The sequence below is a fragment of the Capra hircus genome, chromosome 4 (assembly GCF_001704415.2).
Source record: "Capra hircus breed San Clemente chromosome 4, ASM170441v1, whole genome shotgun sequence".
NCBI classification, from domain to species: Eukaryota; Metazoa; Chordata; class Mammalia; order Artiodactyla; family Bovidae; genus Capra; species Capra hircus.
Genome location: NC_030811.1, coordinates 42039440 through 42060596, shown reverse-complemented (window position 1 = coordinate 42060596; position 21157 = coordinate 42039440). Strand labels below are relative to the sequence as shown.

At 40.8% G+C, this 21157-nt stretch overlaps 2 protein-coding genes across 2 annotated transcripts; both read left to right on the top strand.

Moving 5' to 3' along the window:
* Window positions 49-10534, top strand: PSMA2 (proteasome subunit alpha 2). The gene is made up of 8 exons (XM_005679343.3): window positions 49-149; window positions 3526-3602; window positions 4167-4299; window positions 5628-5750; window positions 6504-6585; window positions 8046-8119; window positions 9563-9620; window positions 9705-10534. The coding sequence occupies exons 1-8, from the start codon at window positions 109-111 to the stop codon at window positions 9819-9821; spliced, it is 705 nt and encodes a 234-aa protein (XP_005679400.1). The 5' UTR covers window positions 49-108; the 3' UTR covers window positions 9822-10534.
* Window positions 15982-18722, top strand: C4H7orf25 (chromosome 4 C7orf25 homolog). The gene is made up of 2 exons (XM_018047000.1): window positions 15982-16151; window positions 17080-18722. Exon 2 carries the CDS (start codon window positions 17101-17103, stop codon window positions 18364-18366), a length of 1266 nt encoding a protein of 421 aa, XP_017902489.1. The 5' UTR covers window positions 15982-16151; window positions 17080-17100; the 3' UTR covers window positions 18367-18722.

The window sequence follows — 21157 nt, the reverse complement described above, 5'->3', positions numbered from 1 at the left end:
CTTTTCTCCAATCAGAAATCTAGAAAGGAACGCGCGGGGCGGGGAAAAAGAAACGAAACTGGCTTCAGCGCGCATGTGCGCGGATGTGCGTTGGTTCTTCGGGTAAAGATGGCGGAGCGTGGTTACAGCTTTTCGCTGACTACATTCAGGTATGGAAGGGACTCCCGAGGTCCTCCACGTAACCGAGGTTGCAGGAGCTCTGCCGACCAGGTTTTTACCTTCCTGGTCTCTGACTTGGCGCTTCCTGAGGGCCTAGTAGGAAATGGGGGTGGAAATGCGAGTTTGCCAAGTCATTTGCGGGGCCTTCCGGCGGCCTGGGGAGCATTGGTGCCTCGGGACCGTGGGAACGCGAGTCAGGGTATCCTGGGAGATCTAGGCGCTGTGGGAAGTTGAGGCCCTCACCCAGGGATTTTCTTTCGCTTTGGAACTAGAGAAAAAGGCAATTTTGAATGAGCTGCTTCCAGGTTTCCTGTTCAGAACTCTTTCTTCCTGACTCAAGTAGGCCTGATTCAGGAGCTTCTGGAGGTCGGAATCTTGGTCAGCCCTGTGGGGTTCCTTTTTCTTGGAAAGACCCAACTTTACAGTTCAGTTCTAGTCTTAGCTTCCATTTGGCGCTAATGTCTTTGGAAACCTTTTCCCGCTTTCGATTTCTTCGGTGCCCCTACTGGAAGCTTAAGAACTGAAAGTGAAAGTGGTAGTGTTTCTAGCCCGTTGTCTTGTGGGCTCCAGAATAGGCTGTATTTGCTTTGGGGCTGTTATTTTTGAAGGGGGATATGTTTATTTAAAGAAAGATGGTAGGCTTTTAAACTTTGGAATATTTATGTAAGCATGTTTTTCAAAATAAATCAGAGATGCACTATCATCGTTCCCGGTGTAAGAAAACCGTCACCAAAGGCTGTACTGACGGCAGAAGGATTCAATTTGGCCATTTTCCTACAGATCAGTAATGGCCTGTTTAATTAAAAATATTATCTGACAGCTAAAGACGGGCGGCATCTAACTTGTTGAGTACTTTCTGTGTGGGTGGAGCTTACTCCCATCTCTTTAGGCTACTCTGTGTGATACATGTTTTCTAAACATTTTACAGATGAGCTGACCACAACTCAAATTCAATAACTCCTCCCTGGTCATAGGCTAATATTTAAACTGGGTTCTTTCTGACGTTAAAATTAATACACTTTGCATTACTGTGTAATGTCTTCTTAAAATACTAGAGTATTTATCTTTTTAAAAAAAGATCTCTTCATATACAGTGATATGAAACGAAGTTTGACAGGTCGCTACTGTTCCTATTCAGAGACAAAACCTGGACCTTTATCTTTAAGAAAGTGTTATCCTAATCCCAGCTGAAACATGAAACAACCATATGTTATCAGGGACTGAATCTTTCTATAATAAATTTCCTTGTTTAAACACACTCTTGTTTTTTTTTTTTTAATATGATGGTGCAATTCTGTTTTGGATTTTAAAAATTGTTTCTGTCCTGTTGTAATCAGAATTATTAATGGTAGACGTGGTAAGAGACTATAGTATAGGATGAAAAGGTGTTCTTGAGGATAACATTTAGTTGGGGATATTGACAACCAGTGGGCTTCCCTCTTAGCTCAGCTGGTAAAGAATCCTCCTGCAATGCAGGAGACCCCTGTTCAATTCCTTGGTCAGGAGGATCTGCTGGAGAAGGGGTAGGTTACCCACTCCAGTATTCTTGGGTTTCCCTTGTGGTTCAGCTGGTAAAGAATCTGCCTGCAATGCAGGAGACCTGGTTGGGTTGGGAAGATCCCCTGGAGAAGGGAAAGGCTACTTACTCCAGTATTCTGGCCTGGAGAATTCCATGGAATGTATAGTCTATGGGGTTGCAGAGTCAGACAGGACTGAGTGACTTTCACTTCATTGACAATCAGTGGGTAAACAAATGGGTGCCTACTCATACACTCTGAGGAATGTTTTTCCCTTCCTCAGGAATTTTTATTAAGAGAGGGCGAAAGAAGGACTGTAACTTTAGATTGGGTGGTCAGGAAAGACCAATGCTTGGGGGCTGTTTGAGGGGACTGGAAGATGAAAGGGAGCCAACTATTTGAAGATTTAGGGGTATGGAGAGTTGCAGACAGGGAAAAGCATGTTTGAAAGTGCTGAAGTTGAGAAAGACTGAATTGATAGAAGGCCAGTGTGCTAGAGTATAGTGAGCAGGGAGTTATCCTGGGTCTGGACCAGTCTTGCAGGGCCCTGTAGGCCAGAGTAAGGAGCTTTGATTGTGAATGAATAAAAAGATTAAAGGATTTAAGTGGAAGATGTTATGATATAAAAGTAACTCCGGATCAGGGAATGGAAGTAAGAGTGGAAAATAAGAAAACTTGCTGGAGGGCTATTTTTTTCAGTTATCCCTGATAGAGATCTTGGTGCTTTGGAACTGCACTGCCCAAATCAGCTAATTTTGTCATTTAACAGTCTTTAGACTGCTACCCCTAGGTTTATTCCTTAAATAGGTGTGGATGTATGTCTGTCAGTCAAATGAACCTGATCATCAGTTATGTGTTGGTGTATTGATTGAACAGAGCTTATACTTTGTGAATATTACAAAATAATTCAAATGTGTTGACTCTGGGCCAAGGAGGAAGCATGAGACACTTAGGTATCAGTGTGTGGGATTCAGTCTGGGTGGTCAGGGCAGCTTTTCTTGAGAAAATGACACTTCTATTAAGGTGTGGAGAATGACTTGGAAGGAGTTCACCAGACAGTGGTGAAGTGCATTGCAAACAGGAATTGTCTTGTCAGAGGGGTTTTGAATTCTAAGGGTAGTTGTGTCTCTGGAGCGCGATGGCATGGTATGAGTTGAGACTTGAGTGACAGTATCTCTAGTTTTATGAAGATGAAACAAATGACCTTCTGAAACTGAAGATTATAGACTGGGTATGTGGACCTAGCTTGTGTCTCACTTAGGATAAATTATTTTCATTCAAAGACTTTATCAATCAAATAGAAAGGTTGGTGATGTTTATGGTATTTGTTCTAACACTCAACAACTAGACTGAAATTATATATGACCTAAAAAGCCAGTTTGGACCTAGTATTTGACTGTCAAACTCAGTGGAACCAGATATGTTAAGTATAACCAGCTCACAGCATAACATTACTATTTGGTGTTTACTTAGTGCTGATTTTGTGCCAGGAACAAAAGGCGTCATTTCATTTAATCTTCACAACAACCTTTGAACTAGGTAACACTATTATCCCCATTTTGCAGATGAGAAAACTGTTGGTGAATGGTGAAAGGAAAAAATAATAATGATGCTTTAAATGGCAGACAAGAAAAATAACCAAAGGAAAGAGATTGGTGTTTCATTATGTATATGTTCAAATCACCTAATAAATTTGGTTTCTATGTGACTTCTGATAAATTTTCAAAGCCCATCTATTCCTTGATGCTTGATTAGTGGATTTGGCCTATTTTCCTGCCCTTTTCTCAGAGATGCTCCTATAATAAATATTTGAGAATGTAAAATTTAGCAATATCTGTTTCTTTTTAAGCCCGTCTGGTAAGCTTGTCCAGATAGAATATGCTTTGGCTGCTGTAGCTGGAGGAGCTCCTTCAGTGGGAATTAAAGGTAATTAAATGCTTTGGTCACTTCAGATTCCTATTATTAGTTGTAATGCTCTTTGGGGATTAATAGGGCATTAATGTAAAAATAAATAGTTGTGGCAGCATAATTTTTAACAGTTCTTTTTGTTAATCTACAGTATTTTGATGTTTAAAGAAGTAATAAACCGAAGATGATTAAATTTTTTAACTTAGAAAAGGTTAATTGTAAAATTTAAGGATACCTTATAAAAATGTATCATTGGTTTTTAAGTTTCAAATTACAAGAACAGTACGCCAAGTAGGCAGAATTCCATAATTTTAAAACTTATGTACCCTAGGGTGTCCTAGAATACTTTAGGAAAAGTTGCATAATACCTTTAATTCAGGGATTTCTTGTGCAATACAGATGACCATTGAGGGAAAGCTGAGTTACCATTCCTTTGGTGATTCTAATATGGAAAGTCAGAAGAAAAGGTTTTATAAATAAGAAAATAAAGGAGTTTGGCAGAAATGCTTCTATAACTAGAAAACTATTAAAACAGAGTGTTTAAATGATTAAACATTCAAGTCTCTTTTCTTTTTTTTTAAGCTGCAAATGGCGTGGTCTTGGCAACTGAGAAGAAACAGAAGTCCATTCTGTATGATGAGCGAAGTGTCCACAAAGTGGAACCAATCACCAAGCATATAGGTTTGGTGTATAGTGGCATGGGCCCAGATTACAGGTACCTTGTATCACCATCACGTGAATTCCTTGTTTTCGATACTTTGGGAAGAAAAAACAAGAGATGTTTTCCTTTAATCGCCTACCTGCTTGTTTTTTGCTCCGTTGAACAGCAGCAGCTGAAGTTAGTTATTTGCCAGTATGAGGCAGACTGGGGGTTACTTGAAGGAGAGCTTAGTGCTCCTCACTTGTTAAAAGAGGAGATGGATACAGTACTTAGCCCTGTCATCTCTCTTCTCTTCTGCCATCCAAGGCCTCAGCAATACATGTTATAATAAACTTTATTTTAAAAAAGTTTACCAGACAGCAAAAGAAAGCATACTATCCAGAGTTAACCTCATTGTATTTATTTCTGTTTTTAGTGAAAGGACAGAATTCTCAAAAAGGCCACTGGAAGTTGTAGAGTATGACAGCCAGTTAGGATCCAGACGTTTATGTAGTCTCTTCTTTAATATTCACAGGAAGAGAGTAATCTGGTTCCATCAGGGTACCAGCAAGTTTTAAAGAGATTGACAGTTTTCTATGTTTGTCATTTAACGATTGAAAGGATTATCGTTACTTCGTTACTGATTTTGTGGAACAGATAGGTAGAGCCAGAATTTCACTTTCGTGAGTTGGCAGCAGCTCTGTGCTCGGGCTTCACTGCAGTGGACCTGTTGCCACTGCAGGGAGGGAGGCTGCGGTGCAACACCACTCACAGTGTCAACAGACACGGCAGGATGCTTGCTCACAGGGGTGATGTGGAGCTCAGATCAGTAGCACCTGAGCAGGGAGAGGTAAATCTTGCTTGTCTTGCCAGTATGCTTAATCGTTACACTTTTGACAAGTTTTACATTTTTTACGTTATAAATAGTTTCATGGTACTCTTTGAAGTTCAGTCTGTGGACACGATTGAGGCAAAGTGAGATGCCTTAACACGTGTATGTGGGTTCATGTGTGTGCATATTAGTGTATTGCCTGGAGTGAGATATCAAATGCTAAGGGAGCTTCTCTTGGGGTAAGGGGGGCATACTCTTGAAGATGCTGTGACAAGAGATAAAGCTCTCCTGTGCGCTAAAGCTGTCTCTGTTAAACTGATTAATACCTCTAGTCCATAGTTTTCCTTTTGTCTTATTCTCGTCCATTTCCTGTAGTTTAGCGACGCTGTGATATTTTCTTGTAAGTTAACTGTAATTGGATGTAAGAACAAGACTGGTTTACAGCTGAGAGCTACTATTAAAGAGATGCACGTCAAACTTGGGCTATAGTTGTATGCCTGTAGAAGGTGAATGAGTCTTGAGGATGTAAAGCATCTGGATTTTAATTGTCTTATTTCTTTTCCGTTTTCAGGGTACTTGTGCACAGAGCTCGAAAACTAGCTCAACAGTACTATCTTGTTTACCAAGAACCCATTCCCACAGCTCAGCTGGTCCAGAGAGTAGCTTCTGTGATGCAGGAATACACCCAGTCAGGGTAAGCTGATTTTATTATTTGAAATGTGTCATGAATTAGGGGAAAAAAAATCATCTTACCTTTGTAAAAGTAGACATATTTCAGGAAAAAAAAAAAAAAGAGGACTTAGTATTCCTGTATTTCCTTAATCAGTGAAGAAAACCACTATGAATGAATAGTTCTGATCTTAACTGGACCTGAAATATTTTCTTAAAGAGAAAGCGGAAATGTTTTCTTGCTGTTCATGTAACAGCAGAAAGCAGCTTCTAGATAAAGTCCTTTTGACAGTGATTAAAACATTTCTTTATGGGCTGGCAGTCATTGCTGCTTCCAGATTTATCTTCTAGCTGGAAATGATTGTAAGCACTTGATGAAAGTAGTAACTGACACATCTGTATTCATTTTAATTCCAGCGTTCTTGAGTTTGGTTGTGAAAATGATGAGGTAATTACTGAAATGTAAAACCAGTGGAAAAGCTGCATTTGCTGAAATCTGCGATTTTATTAGGACGTGAAGTGTTACCCACATTTATTAACCCCAATATTTGTATCAGTCTATTTACCAAAATGATTTGACTGTTGTTCCTCAGTACCATAAAGAAAATTCATTTTGAATTGATTTGTTTAGAAAGGTGTTAAATGCTTTTTAAGGACCTTAGAAGTCTAATTAGGTTACCTGATAACTCTCTTTACTTGCGAGTATTAATAACTTCTTACATTAAGTTGACTTTAACACCATGAAGGTGCCGATTAATTTTCATTTCTCTTTGTTCAGTGGTGTTCGCCCATTTGGAGTTTCTTTACTTATCTGTGGTTGGAATGAGGGACGGCCATATTTATTTCAGTCAGATCCATCTGTAAGTACCATTAGATGTATTTGAGGAGTTTGTTAAAGTGCTCTTTGAGTACCTAATAGAAATAGAAGCCATAAAAACCTTACAAATTAGAGTATTTTCTCTTCCATTTGGGCTTTAGAAGTAATACATGTTCACTTGTACATTTAAAATGTTGATAACTTCATCTTCTGATAGGGAACCTCCTTTAGTTCTGCCCTCTGTTCTTCTGGCGTGCTGATTAACTTCACATACTTAGAATGATTTGTTGAAGTAGTTGTTATCAAATCTCTGTAAATCTGTGGAATTCTTTTAAAAATTATGATTAAAGCTAATTTTAATTCTAAGTTCAGTTAAAACCTTTCTGGGAGTGGGCAGTGCCCTTTGCCATTAGTTTTATCTTGGGGTTGACTTGAAGTGACTCTTCTGCACAAATATTGATGTTACTGTCATGACTTTGATGTTTTGCAAAATGAGTGAGTCGTCTGCTATAAAGCAGAAGATTGGTGTCTGGGTTGGCAGGTGTCTGGAGAAGCACCACTCCTCCACGTGTGTCTCACGTCTGTCACTCATGTTTACTGTGAGGAGACCCAGAAGAAAAGATTCACTATTAGAAACTGATCTTTCATAGTTTATAGATCATTAGGTAATGTCAGGTTTACTCAGTGTACATCTTATACTCTAGCTTTGTAATTTGAAAAAGCAAAAATATTTAGGTTGTTAATTAAATCAGAAAAATTAAGTATTTGAGGAACTTTGACAGTGTCTGTTACCCCATATCTGAGCTTCTGAAGCTAAATGCCAAGTCCTCTTATCATCCTTTCCTGAGAGTAGCAGAGCCGCCATCATGGGAATCCAGCTTTCATCTTTTGCCCTTTCCCCCTGTTATAGCTAAAAGTCACTTGTTTTCTTTTAAAATATGGTCTGTTGCTTTCAGTTTCTGTACATGTGTGCATATGTATTTTTTCAGTAGATGAGTCATATATGATGTGGTAGCTGTTTTTGTGTAACTTTAGATTACAAAAATCAACACCTTTGAAAATTTTTAGTGCAAAGCTGTGTCTTTTTAGTTTGTTCACCAATGGTCACCATTTTTCAGATAGATATGATTTTTAGAGCCTTTCAATCGTAGTAAGCTAAAATATTACTTTTGATTATTTGCCCTAAATTAACCTCATTTCTTTTTTTTACATAAATTTTGTACAGTAAATTTACGTATTTGATGGGATTTTGATGTATTAAATACCTGAGAAAATCATCAACACAGTCAAGATGCTGTACCTCCAAAAGTTCTTCATGCCTCTTTGTTATCACATTAATTTATTTTGTAACATAGCTCATTGCATTCCAGTAAATATTCTGAAAATCTTAGAAGTTAGAGATAAATTATGGAACTGAGAAATAAATGTCAGAGTCATAAATAATTATATTAATGATTTAAAATGTGTGTTTTTGTTTCTGTTTCCTCTTCCTCTCCTGATTAGGGAGCTTACTTTGCCTGGAAAGCCACAGCAATGGGAAAGAACTATGTGAATGGGAAAACTTTCCTTGAGAAAAGGTAGATTTATAAAACTAGATTCATTACCACACTTACTCTACAGTCTTCAGCTCTCTGTAAATAATTTCATTAATTTATAAACAAATTTGTAGCATAACTGTAGTCAAGCCTAGCTACTGATAGAACAAACTTACTTGTCTGTACTTGGGCTCCTCAGCCTTCAACATATTAAGTGGTAGTATTCATTTCTTAAGGACTTCTCTTTCTACATTCTCATGTTTTCCTAAATGTTTATTTATTTTTTTTTTACTTCATTTTTTTCTACCATCTCAAAAAAAAAGAGACCATTGGATTTGGAGTAAAAAATTTGGGAAGAAAGTTTTTAAATGGTTTAAGTGATAACAGTTTGTATGTGTGCTCAGTCACTCAGTCATGACTGATTCTTTGAGGACACGTGGACTGTAGCCCACCAGGCTCCTCTATCATTTTCATTTTGACAGTTTCCAAAAAAAATATGTATATAGTGAACCCAAGCACCTGGTGTTGATGATAGATTAAAGATGTGACATATGGGGCTTCCCTGGTGGTCTGGTGGTTAAGAATCCTTCTGCCAATGCAGGGGACACAAGTTTGATCCCTGGTCTGGGAGGATCCCACATGCTGCAAAGCAACTAAGCCCATGGGCTACAACTAGAGCCTGTGCTCCTCAATAGGAGAGTAGCACCCGCTCACCTCAACGAGAGAAAGCCCGCGCATGGCTACGAAGATCCAGTGCAGCCAAATATAAATTAGAAAACAAAATTTAAAAAAGACGTGATGTATGTACTTGATAAAATGTGGAATGATACATAAAAATCTGCCTCTGCTTAGCACAGCAGACTGCCCTCACTTAATTCCAGCTGTATTCTAGACTCGGCATTATTGTAGCCCACCAAAAAGTGTCCTATGTTTTGGATGGGAGGAGTCTGCAATTGATTTTAACCACCAAATGAACCTTTTCAACACATTCTCAGATAATATTAATGCTAAGATTACTTAAAAATCTTAGACCTGGGATTACTTGGTAAGCTTAAATAATCTTAGGATCTTAAAGCACTTTCTTTTTCCTCTTACGTATTATTGGTGAGTCTTCCAAACGTTAGGAAATTTTACTAGAGGTTTGATTTCTCCGCTTTATTTTTATAAATTGTTATAATATTGCCACCACATGCTGATCATATTAAAATACTTATACTTAAGGAAATTTCTTAAGTAAACTCGTGTTAGGGTTACACTCTTCATGATGTCAGGAATGCACCCCAAATAATTGTCAGTTTCTTATTTTGGGGACAGCTCAGTGAGGAGACTAGGAGAATTAATCTGTAACTTAATATTTTTAAGAATGTCTTATTAGAGGTTTAAAAATCTTATGCTGTTGCTATCATTGTATTTTCTTAATTCTTAGTCATGAATCATCTTAATAGTGCCATAAGTCGTTGTTTTTCTTTAAAAAAAATTCTTTAGATATAATGAAGATCTGGAACTTGAAGATGCCATTCATACAGCCATATTAACCCTAAAGGTTAGTTCAATATCTAATGATTGGATTTGTAGTGATTTTATAATTAACTGTTGGGAAAATTGACCTTTTCCCCTCCTTCATCAGGAAAGCTTTGAAGGGCAGATGACAGAAGATAATATTGAAGTTGGAATCTGCAACGAAGCCGGATTTAGGAGGCTTACCCCAACTGAAGTTAAGGATTATTTGGCTGCCATTGCATAATAATGCAAATAATGAAGTGACTGAAAATCCAGAATTTCAGATAACTTCTCTACTTAAACATGTTTAAAGTATGTTTTGTTTTGCAGACTTTTTGCATACTTATTTCTACATGGTTTGATGGACTGATGTTTTTAAAATGAGACTTATAAATCATAATAAACTCTTAAATTAACTTCCAGCTTTTTAGGAGTTAGTAAACTTTTAACATAGTTATATTTCCTGCTTTCCATCACAGTTGATTTCTGGAAACTACATTGAAAAGCAGAATGGTGAAATTGGTCTTTAGTCTTCACACAGTTTCGATTAAGTCAAACTTTGTCATCTTCTTTACTGTCAGATGTTGTCTGCTTCAGGAAAGCAAAATCCTGATTTCAGTAAACACTGCTTTTGGAGCTGAGAGAATCTGTAGACTTTCATGGATTCTGAGGCAAGGTAGGAAGCATAGCTGTATTTCGGGCACCATTAGGTGTGGATCAGTGAAACCTAGGATGTTCTATGAGATTGCACTGGAGCTGCCGAGAGTGCTAAGCCACAGTCTCCTATAGGAGATGTACCATGTAGATACATAAAAAATGGTGTGCTAGTTCCTGTTGACTTTTCCATCACTAGTACGTAAATGTATTTCAAAAGAGCCCCTAGAGTCTACTGGATCTTTCTAACTCAAGGATGAACGTGAGTGCTGGAAATAAAATACTAATACTTAAATGTCAAAATTACGGCTTAAGTCTCTCCCTCATTCATGAAACCTCTGTAATCAGAACCTTCACTGCACTTTAAGACTTCCAACAGCAAGCTAATCATGGAATATCAGAACCCTGTTTCCATTATATGTGAAGGCATAGCACTTAAAGCTTGCTTTGTTTTTTTAAGGCATTGTAGGATGAGAGAAATCCTGTCATTAGTCTTGCTCACAGAACATAATTTATGAATGTCATTTTTCTTACCAACAAAGAGATGGGGATTTCTGTGACTTAAATGTGGGTCAAAAGATCTCAAAAGATTTGGTTAAGTTTAGCCTTCTTAGGAAAGAGACTTATCTTGGAGTATTTTTGTCAGGATTCCCAGTTCTTCCTACTGTCACCGTAACCCCTAGAGTGGCAAGAGTGTTATGATGAGAGATGGGAGATGCCAACTTGACTGTTTCTAGACGTTTGTCTTGCAGGCCTCATTTAACATTACAGCCTCCCCTTGTTGGCTCTTAGTACATTATGAATCCAGAATGCTAAAAAGAACTTAGTGGTCAAAAGGAATGGCTTTGGAGTTAGGTCTCACCTCTCCCCCTTAACTGGCCGAGTGACTGCACATGGTAATTATCTCAGAGGGTTTTCTCAGGACTAACCTCGATTCTGCAAGTGAAAGGCCTGGCAAGGTTAATGGTTAAGTTTCAGCTAGTTTCAGCTCCTTTGAATTTGCTTAGGCTCGCTAATGTCCAATGTTAAGAAATCAGAGGAATACCAAAATTCTTCAAAGAAGGGAAGAGGCATTTTTATTTAGGACAAAAAGCACATGGAGGTTCTTATGGAGTGCTAACAGAATAAATCCTATGGAATAAAGGGAGGAAAAATGAGCTGAAGCACATCTGTGTCCAGAGTCTCATCTCTGCCTCTTGCCCCATTAAATCCAAAGCCCAGTTCAACTGAAGCTTCTCCATAAACACTTCTCCCTTGGTTCTCAGTTTGTTCTCTTCACTGACAGTAAGTTGTTCCCTTTTGTCTCAGTTCTTGGGAAACTGAAAAGGTTTTGGTCTAGAAACCGATTGCATGCATCCCTACACATTTCCAAACTCTTCAGTCTTCTAGCCTGTGGATTCTAGCTTTTAAAATCTTATTTTAAGTATCATAATGCTCCTCATGTACATTTTCCATTTTTGGTTCTTTTTTTTTTTTGTATCTTCTCTTTCTCACTGAACTGTGAATTCAAGTTTTTGTAAAACAATTATTAGCAGTGAAATGTGGACATATTCAATATTCACGTGTCGGGGTCGGAGGGAGTTCAAAAGGAAAGGGGGATCAGGAAGAAAAGTAATACGGATCTTTATCAAGTGCTAATTAGCTAATAAGTATGATCTGAGGATTTTTCATCTATTGCTCAGTTATGTTCATGGCTGAAAATGCGTGCTTTCAGTCCTTATTGCAAATGTAGGCAAGCTCCGAGTCCCTGTTGTAAAGAAACACAAGCTGATATTCAGTGGACTGCCCGAGAACATGTAAGAGTAAGTTCTTTGGTTTAGAATCCTAATTTCCTGAAACCAGTCCAGTGGTCCTGTATTAATGTCGTATTACTTCACACAGGCCCTTCAATTGATACTTCTTCCCATGACTCTGCTCCAAAGGACCTTATAGAACCAGCAATACTTGGCTACCAAATGATAGCTTCCTAAGCATGAGCTTAAAGTTGGACAGCTAACCCTGATCAAAGGCCTTGTCCCTGATCCATTCATCACTTTTCACTTTTTAATTACTCTATCAGGTACTCCTGTATTTCAGAACAGTAGGCTTATATGGTCATTTCTGGACTCCAAAAGGTTAACTACCATATAAACATTTTCTTCTGCAATATGAGAATTTTGAACTCTTAATACCTCCCTCAATTCCCCTGTGCTTTAATTAGATCACAATGTTGAGCTTAAAAGGTTTTTTTATTGGTATGTAAGTATACTGCGAGGGCTTCCCAGATGGCTCTAGTGGTAAACAACCTGCCTGCCAACCCAGGAGACACAGGAGACGTGGATTCATCCCTGGGTTGGGGAGCTCCCCTGGAGGAGGGTGTAGCAATCCACTTAAGTATTCTTGCCTGGAGAGCCTGGCATGCTATAGTCCATAGGGTCGCAAAGAGTTGGAAACGACTGAAGTGACAGCACGCAAGTATACTGTGATTGCTTTTCCTCACTTTTTTGCTTTGTTTTTTTCTGTGGCTCACTAATTCTTACCAGTTCCCCCCCAATAAGATTGTAAAACCCTCTTCAGTCTGTTTTCCTCTTGGTCAGATATCAAGTAATCTTAACAATTCTCACCCTACCCTCCACACCATTCCAAGAAAGAACCCTCTCTTCTGCTCTAATCTAAGCTAGTTGCATGTAGAAACTATTCTGTTCCTTGATTCAGTTCAGTTGGTCAGTTGTGTCCAACTCTGCAACCCCATGGACTGTAGCATGCCAGGCTTCCCTGTCCATCACCAACTCCCAAAGCTTGCTCAAACTCGTCCATGGAGTTGGTGATGCCATCCAACCAGCTCATACTCTTCCCCTTTTCTTGACTGGCTGGGTTTAAGAATTCTAGACTAGAAAGAATTGTCTCCACATTGAATCTCTTATTGGATACTAGATCCTTTTGTTTTTGCTGTATTTTTCACCTGTTTTAAAAATTCTACTTTTTAGTAGACTTTTCTTTTAGTAGACACTTTCTACTTTTCTATTGATGATTTTAAGATTTGGGATAGCATTTTTAAATTTGAAGAACTCTTTCCTATACTTCATTATCTCCCCTTTAGAAAAAAATTCTCTTGATTCATCTGAGTGAAAGTGTTAGTCACTTCAGTCGTGTCCCACTCTTCAGTCACGCCCCCTGGACTGTAGCCTGCCAGGCTCTTCTGTCTATGGAATTCTCCCAGCAAGAATACTGGATTTAGGTAGCCATTCCCTTCTCCAGGGGATCTTCCCACCCCAGGGATCAAACCCAGGTCTCCAGAATTGCAGGCAGATTTTTTTTACCATCTGAGCCACCTGAGAATGTTAGTTTAAAGATATTTAAAAACAAAACATTTGTTCTGCTTTCTGTTTCCTTTAGATTCCAAACAAAAATGTTTGTAAGTGCTGTTTGTGAGTCCCAAACCTGCTTACTGTGCTGTGATTAGTTGCTCAGTCATGTCCAACTCATTGTGGCCATAGCCCGCCAATCTGTCCATGGGATTCTACAGGCGAGAATACTGGAGTGGGTTGCCATCCCTCCAGGGCATCTTCCCAACCCAGGAATCAAACCCAGGTCTCCTGCTTTGCAGGTGGATTCTTTACCGTCTGAGCCACCAACTGGGGGATGCCAAATACCTATAAATCATTTCTCTGTGGTCTTTCATGTGCTCTGTTACTCCAGAGAAAAACAGGGTTTGGGGGAGAGAGTGATGAGGGGAGTGGAACAGGAGTGCCTTTGTTTTGTGAGAGGCAGAAAAGGGGCCAACAGCATTTTACTATTCAGGATAGTGACTTGCATTCTTTGTAATGTGTCTGGAACCTTTCTAATCCCCTATCTTCAACATCATAAATGCTAGACTTCTGCCTGGGGAAGGATGGGTAACAGTCCCAGCTTCACAGGACTGGAGAGAGGACATCTGTGTCTGTTGGATATACAACATAAGCAGTGCCCACTTCCAGTCCTGCCTCAACTACCCCGGTATCCAGAACCTTCTGGGAGTTCTGCTTTGTGAATCACTTGATGCAGTTTTGTCTATGCTAACTCTTCCATCTGCAGAGAGGCTTTCTGGTTCAAATAAAGTATATCTTTGAGGCTAAAAGGATTGAATAAATTAATATGTGAAATGCGCTCAGAACAATGCCTGCCATATGTTAAGCACTGAGTAAGTTTCACTGCTCTTGGTCTTCCAAAAACATATTGACATGTCTCCTGTGCAGTCTTTTTTTTTTTAGCTTTCTGGGTTTGTTCCTTATTTTTTTGGGCTCCAAAGTCACTGCAGATGGTGATTGCAGCCATGAAATTAAAAGATGCTTATGCCTTGGAAGGAAAGTTATGACCAACCTAGATAGCATATTCAAAAGCAGAGACATTACTTTGCCCACAAAGGTCCGTACAGTCAAGGCTATGGTTTTTCCAGTGGCCATGTATGGATGTGAGAGTTGGACTGTGAAGAAAGCTGAGTGCCGAAGAATTGATGCTTTTGAACTGTGGTGTTGGAGAAGACTCTTGAGAGTCCCTTGGACTGCAAGGAGATCCAACCAGTCCATTCCAAAGGAGATCAGTCCTGGGTGGTGTTTGGAAGGACTGATGCTAAAGCTGAAACTTCAATACTTTGGCCACCTCATTCGAAGAGCTGACTCATTGGAAAAGACTGATGCAGAGAGGGATTGAGGGCAGGATGAGAAGGGGACAACAGAGGATGAGATGGCTGGATGGTATCACCGACTGGATGGACTTGAGTTTGAGTGAACTCCGGGAGTTGGTGATGGACAGGGAGGCCTGGCGTGCTCCAATTCACGGGGTTGCAGAGTCGGACACGACTGAGCAACTTAACTGAAAGGAGCAGGCAGGCATAGGATAAATTTTAACTTCAAATTCTCTTTAATTTTTAGAATGAGGCTTAAAGACTTCTTTGGTGGCCCAAACGGTAAAGCGTCTTGCCTACAATGCGGGAGAACCGGGTTCGATCCCTGGGTTGGGAAGATCCTGTGGAGAAGGAAATGACAACCCACTCCAGTATTCTTGCCTGAAAATCTGATGGACGGAGAGCCTGGTAGGCTACAGTCCATGGGGTCGCAAAGAGTCAGACACAACTGAGCGACTTCACTTTCTACTTTGTGGGTGACTCTGGACACTGTAACAGGGTTAATGTCAATTTCTCAGCCCTTCGGAAGCCACTGACCATTTGTCTTTAGAAAGGCAGAGGATCTATGTATGACTGCAGAGCCCGCGATGATGCAGTGGTGAATGCTTTGGCTTGGAGTCAGAAGTCTCAGCTCCAGTACTTACCAGCTGTGTAACCTCGGACAAGCCTCTCCAGCCAGTTTTCTGTTAAAATGAGCCAAGCTTTTGCTACAACAACCGTCGTCTGGCACTCTAGGGATTTGAGCTGACGGCAAAGAGATGTGCTTAGCCCGAGGAGGGGAGCTGGGCGCCACCGGGAAATTTTCTCCACCAAAAGGCACCGACTCCCGCCCCAGGCAAAGTCTTAACTATTAGATCAAATGCTAGGGTGTGGGTTCAGCCAACCAGGCACCCTGGGCATCGAGCAGTCGGTGTCCAGTGGGAGAGGCGCGGTCCTGAAAGTTCCACCGTGCCCCTCCCCTGAAGCCAAAAAGCCGCGCGTCCCTGGGTTCGCTCCGCGGCGGCAGTTAGGAAAAGTCGGTGCCATCAACAAACATGGCCGCCATGCTAGCGTCAGCCCCGCTCTCGAGGCCGCGCTGCCGCCTGGGAATCGCGGGCTCGGCGTCACCCGGCGCGGGGCCACGTGACGCGTTAGGCCCCTGAGGCGGTAGGGCTTGCGCAGGCGGAGCAGCTGCGGAGGCCTGAGTTGGGTGGGGGCTGCCGGGTGAGGTTTCCTGGCGGGTCCCGGCCTCGCGTGCACGTGGCCCCCTGCTTGCGCTCGCAGTTCTGGGCGCTGCCGGTGAGGAACCGGGGAAGGGGAGAGGGTACGGGGCGCCCCTTCAGAGGTTTGGAGGGGACTTAACTGGCTTGGCCCCTCGGGGAGGGTGGTGGGCGCCGGGCCGCCGAGCCCCCTCCGCCCGCGCCGCAGACCCGGCGCTGGTCGCGGGGGATTTTGGAGCCACAGCCCACCCAGCGGGGCCAGCGGTGCAGGTGGACCCAAAAGGGCCGAATGCCCGCTTGGAAGGGCCCAGTGACCTCAGGCCCGCCCGCTCGGGCCGCTGCGGGCTGCTCCGTGGAGTTTATCTTCAGGTTTTTCTTTTGGAATGGGAGCTTCAGGCAAGTCGGTGGGCTCCTTCGGTCTTTAGAAATAGGCTGGGTTGACGTCACAGGCAGGAACAGGCAGTCTTGATTGCCAGTCGCGTGTACCATATGCCCCTGGGAATTACGAGGAAGGAGGTTGAAGGAGACTCAAGTAAGAAAAGCTTAGAGTGCTCAATTTAGGAAAGTCTCTTGTTTTGGATAATTTTTTTTTTTTTGGACAATTTTTTTAACCAGCTAGTCTCTGTGGATACTTTAACCATTTTATCGTGACATTCCGAGCCTTCTAAAATATCTTGACAGCCAAATAGTAAGGCTGCTTATAAGGAAATTTCTTATGTAGCAGGTTGCCAGCCCGCTGCATTTTATCCTAACCTGGGTTGTATTGTGGATCCCAAGACTTTCAGGCTGAAAAAATGAAAGTGTAAAGAGTCTTGAAAACCAGCGTAGGTAAGAAGTTCGGAAGTACACCTGTCATCCTTTCCTTATCTCTCAGAAGAGGAAGTCACTCCAGACACCCAGAATCCCAGGTTCATAGTCTCGGGGCCTCCATAATCTTAGCTGTCCGATTGAAATCTTACAGTCCTGAGTGAAAAACTGCTTGCGGTTGGTTTGTTTTGTTTTCATAGGAAAGGAATAATGCTGTCAGCATGTCTGCAAACTCCATGCTCTGTGAACGCATCGCCATAGCCAAGGAACTGATCAAGAGAGCAGAGTCACTTTCCAGATCAAGAAAAGGGGGCGTCGAAGGTGGGGCCAAGCTGTGCAGCAAGTTGAAGGCGGAATTAAAATTCTTACAGAAAGTAGAAGCTGGAAAAGTAGCTATTAAGGAGTCCCATTTGCAGAGCACTAACCTGACACACCTCAGAGCCATCGTGGAATCAGCAGAAAACCTGGAGGAAGTGGTCAGTGTTCTCCATGTCTTCGGTTACACAGACACCTTTGGAGAAAAGCAGACCCTTGTGGTGGATGTTGTTGCAAATGGTGGTCATACTTGGGTGAAAGCCATTGGCCGCAAGGCTGAAGCTCTGCATAATATTTGGCTGGGCAGGGGCCAGTATGGTGACAAAAGCATTATTGAGCAGGCTGAAGACTTCCTCCAGGCCAGTCACCAGCAGCCCGTGCAGTATAGCAACCCTCACATCATCTTTGCATTTTACAATAGCGTCTCCAGCCCCATGGCAGAGAAGCTGAAGGAAATGGGCATATCAGTGAGGGGGGACATAGTAGCAGTGAATTCTCTGTTAGATCACCGTGAAGAGCTCCAGCCCAGTGAGAGTGAATCAGATGATGAGGGCCCTGAACTTTTGCAGGTGACCCGGGTAGACCGAGAAAACATCCTAGCAAGTGTCGCGTTTCCTACAGAAATCAAGGTGGACGTGTGCAAAAGAGTCAACTTGGACATTACTACTTTAATCACCTACGTATCTGCCCTCAGCTATGGAGGCTGCCACTTTATCTTCAAAGAAAAAGTGCTCACGGAACAAGCAGAGCAGGAGAGGAAAGAGCAGGTTCTGCCACAGCTGGAGGCATTTATGAAGGACAAGGAGTTGTTTGCTTGCGAATCTGCTGTCAAGGATTTTCAGTCTATTCTAGATACTTTAGGAGGACCTGGGGAGAGAGAGCGAGCTGCGATGCTGATTAAGCGAATTAATGTGGTCCCAGACCAGCCTTCTGAGCGTGCCTTGAAACTAGTGGCTAGTTCCAAAATTAACAGCCGCTCATTAACAATTTTTGGGACAGGAGACAACCTGAAAGCCATTACAATGACTGCCAATAGTGGTTTTGTCAGGGCTGCCAACAACCAGGGTGTTAAGTTTAGTGTATTTATCCATCAGCCCAGAGCACTTACTGAGAGCAAAGAGGCCCTAGCTACCCCCTTACCAAAGGACTGCACAACTGACAACGAACACTAATGATATCCTTTATTGTCATGGAAATAAGTTATTTATACCAAAGCCTATGTCTCCCCATCTTAATTGGAAAAAAAAAATCTATGGTAAAATTAATACTTAGAACTCTTATTAAATCAGTTGATGGTGTGTCTCATCTATAAAGTAAATAACCTAAAATAGAAAAAGCATAAGAGACAACCGTATTTATCAAACTGGCTACGTTATAATTAGAACAGAAATACATCTCTGTAAGGCTTGCAGCTGTATCACAATACTTTGATTTGTTTGATTCAGTAGGGCTCCATCTCCCCAATGGTATCGCATCTCTTGACTGTAGCTACATTGCATCTCGCATTAAATATCGAGCAACCTCTGAAGCTTGCTTTTCATTATATTGATTTAGCATTTGGTACGGGTTGAGCCTGGGAATTAATTGTTTACAGATAATTTTAGATTCCAAAATTATGGCCATTATTAACAACAAAAAAATACTGATTGCTATCTGATAGGTGCAGCCTGGTGGTTATGTATGTTAACACAGAAGGAAACAAAGTGAAGTCTGATCACAAGAGTCCCATGAATCTGAAATACCGTTGTAAAAAGATAGACAATAGTCATGCTACTGCACACCTAAGATGTGGAAGGTTAAATGTTAATTTGAATGGATTGAAAAATATATAAAATAATTCAGATTTTACTTATAAATAGCCCCCACATGACCAGTATTTGGATTATGGATACTATTCTTGTGCAAGTGGCAAGGGATAGGCACATTATCCCATTATGTCTCTCTCATGAAATAGCCCCAGGGAGATTCATGCCTGCTGCATGATACAGTTGTAATTAAAAAGAATTTTCATGTCCATATTGTGCTAGGTGTTTTATTAATGTGCAGCGAAAAGAAATTAGCAAAGTAGATAATGTATTTACATTTAAAAAATTGGGACTTGAGTCTTAAAGCTGAAGTATTAACTTGTGCTGAGTGTAGGAACCAGCGTTAAGAACTTAATTTTGTGATTCCACAGCCTGGCCTTTTCTACTGTCCCAACCCCTATTTTGTGAGTAAACTTATTTCCAGCCACAGTGTTAAGTAGGTGAAATGTGATTGGGGGGTGCCTGTGATAATGGAAATGAAATGCAAAATTAAGAGTATGGGATGTTTCTCTAGGAGAGATTTTATTACTAAATACATTTGCTAGGGGGAAATGGCTGTGATTGGGACTCCAATTTAGTGTAGAGAGGTAGATTTAACTCATTGCAACAGAAATTGTCTAGTGTTAGAAATTGCACTTAAGCCTTCTCAAGTACCTAGTAAAGTCCTAAAGTATTGATCCTTGGTACTATTAAGTACCTAGCGTTATAACAGTTTTTGGTACAAAAGATGAATAATTGCTCTTTGCTCTAAGGAGTTCTTAGTCTGGACTGGAGGTGAACAATTGAAGTATAATTAATGTGCTGAATTTTTGAAAATAATGTTTAAAATACTGTGGAAACAATAAGGGAATAATTCTTGGTGTGGGGAGCAGAAGTTAGAGAGGAAGTAACCTCTGAGGGGTTTGGGTGTGAGATTTGACAAGAAGTATACAGGGCATGGATGGGAAAGGTACAGAAGTCTGACTATGAGGTTCTGTCCAGAGTCCAGGCATGTGGACACTATAAACCTGGAGGTGAAGCTAGAAAAGCAGGCAAAGTTCTCTGAAGAGTTTGGCATTAGAGGGCCATTGGTGATTTTTAAGATCTGGTCAGGATCAAATCTCTTAGGAAAACAACAAAAACTTGTAGTGTGGAGGAATAATTGAAGGAAGGAAAGATAGGATTATAAAAATGATAGTGCAGTATGGTGGGATATAGTCACGGCTCTGTACTAGATGCATTCAAGGCGTGCAAGCTCAGTCGTGTCATTCATTGTGACCCCCGTGGCCTGTAGCCTGCTGGGCTCCTCCGTCCATGGGATTTTCCAGGCAAGAACACTGGAGTGGGTTGCCATTTCCTTCTCCAGGGGATCTTTCCAACCCAGGGCTTGAACCCTGCATTGCAGGTGGATTCTTTACCACTGAGCCACTGGGGGAAGCCCATTCAAGGCAGTTGTCCTAATACTTACTCCTTTGTTGAATAAACATTTACCAAGTGCCTGCCATGTCAGACGGCATGCCACTGAAAAATAGAGCAATATAATTTTGGGTGTCAAACAGGAAATAGAACCAATACTAAAAAGTAAACCAAATTGAATCACTTTCAAGTGAGGGGCCAACGTGGAGAATAAATGTGGTCCATATAGTAAGAGAAGACAAGTAAAAAAACTCAAGGGAAGCAATAAAACCAGAAAGCACAACGTAAGAGTTACAAGACCAAGAAGGATATAAAACATCTTTGGAGAAGATTAATTATATGGAAATATACAATAGATATATACTATTTTAGTAAGCTTAGAAGTTAGCCATGCTCCCTATCAGGTTGAGATGTCATCTCATTAAATTCTAAATCAGCTCAGAAAACACGTTTATTATTTTTCTAACACCATGTTGTGACTGATTCTGGAGGAGCCAAGAGAGTCTTTGGAATAAATTGATGAAAATATACTTCAAAATATTAAAAAAATGATTTTCTTAGAGAATAGTTAAAATTGAAGAAGAACTAAAAAACCTACTTAACCCATAGTCATTGAGAAAATTGCTAAAATAGTTAATGACCTCCAAATTTCCAGGTCCAGTTAACCTCCTTTAGGTAAGTTTTGCTTATGTTTAAATGTAAAATAATCTTGCTCTGAAAAATAATATGAGCAAACTAACACATGACAGATACTTGATAAATG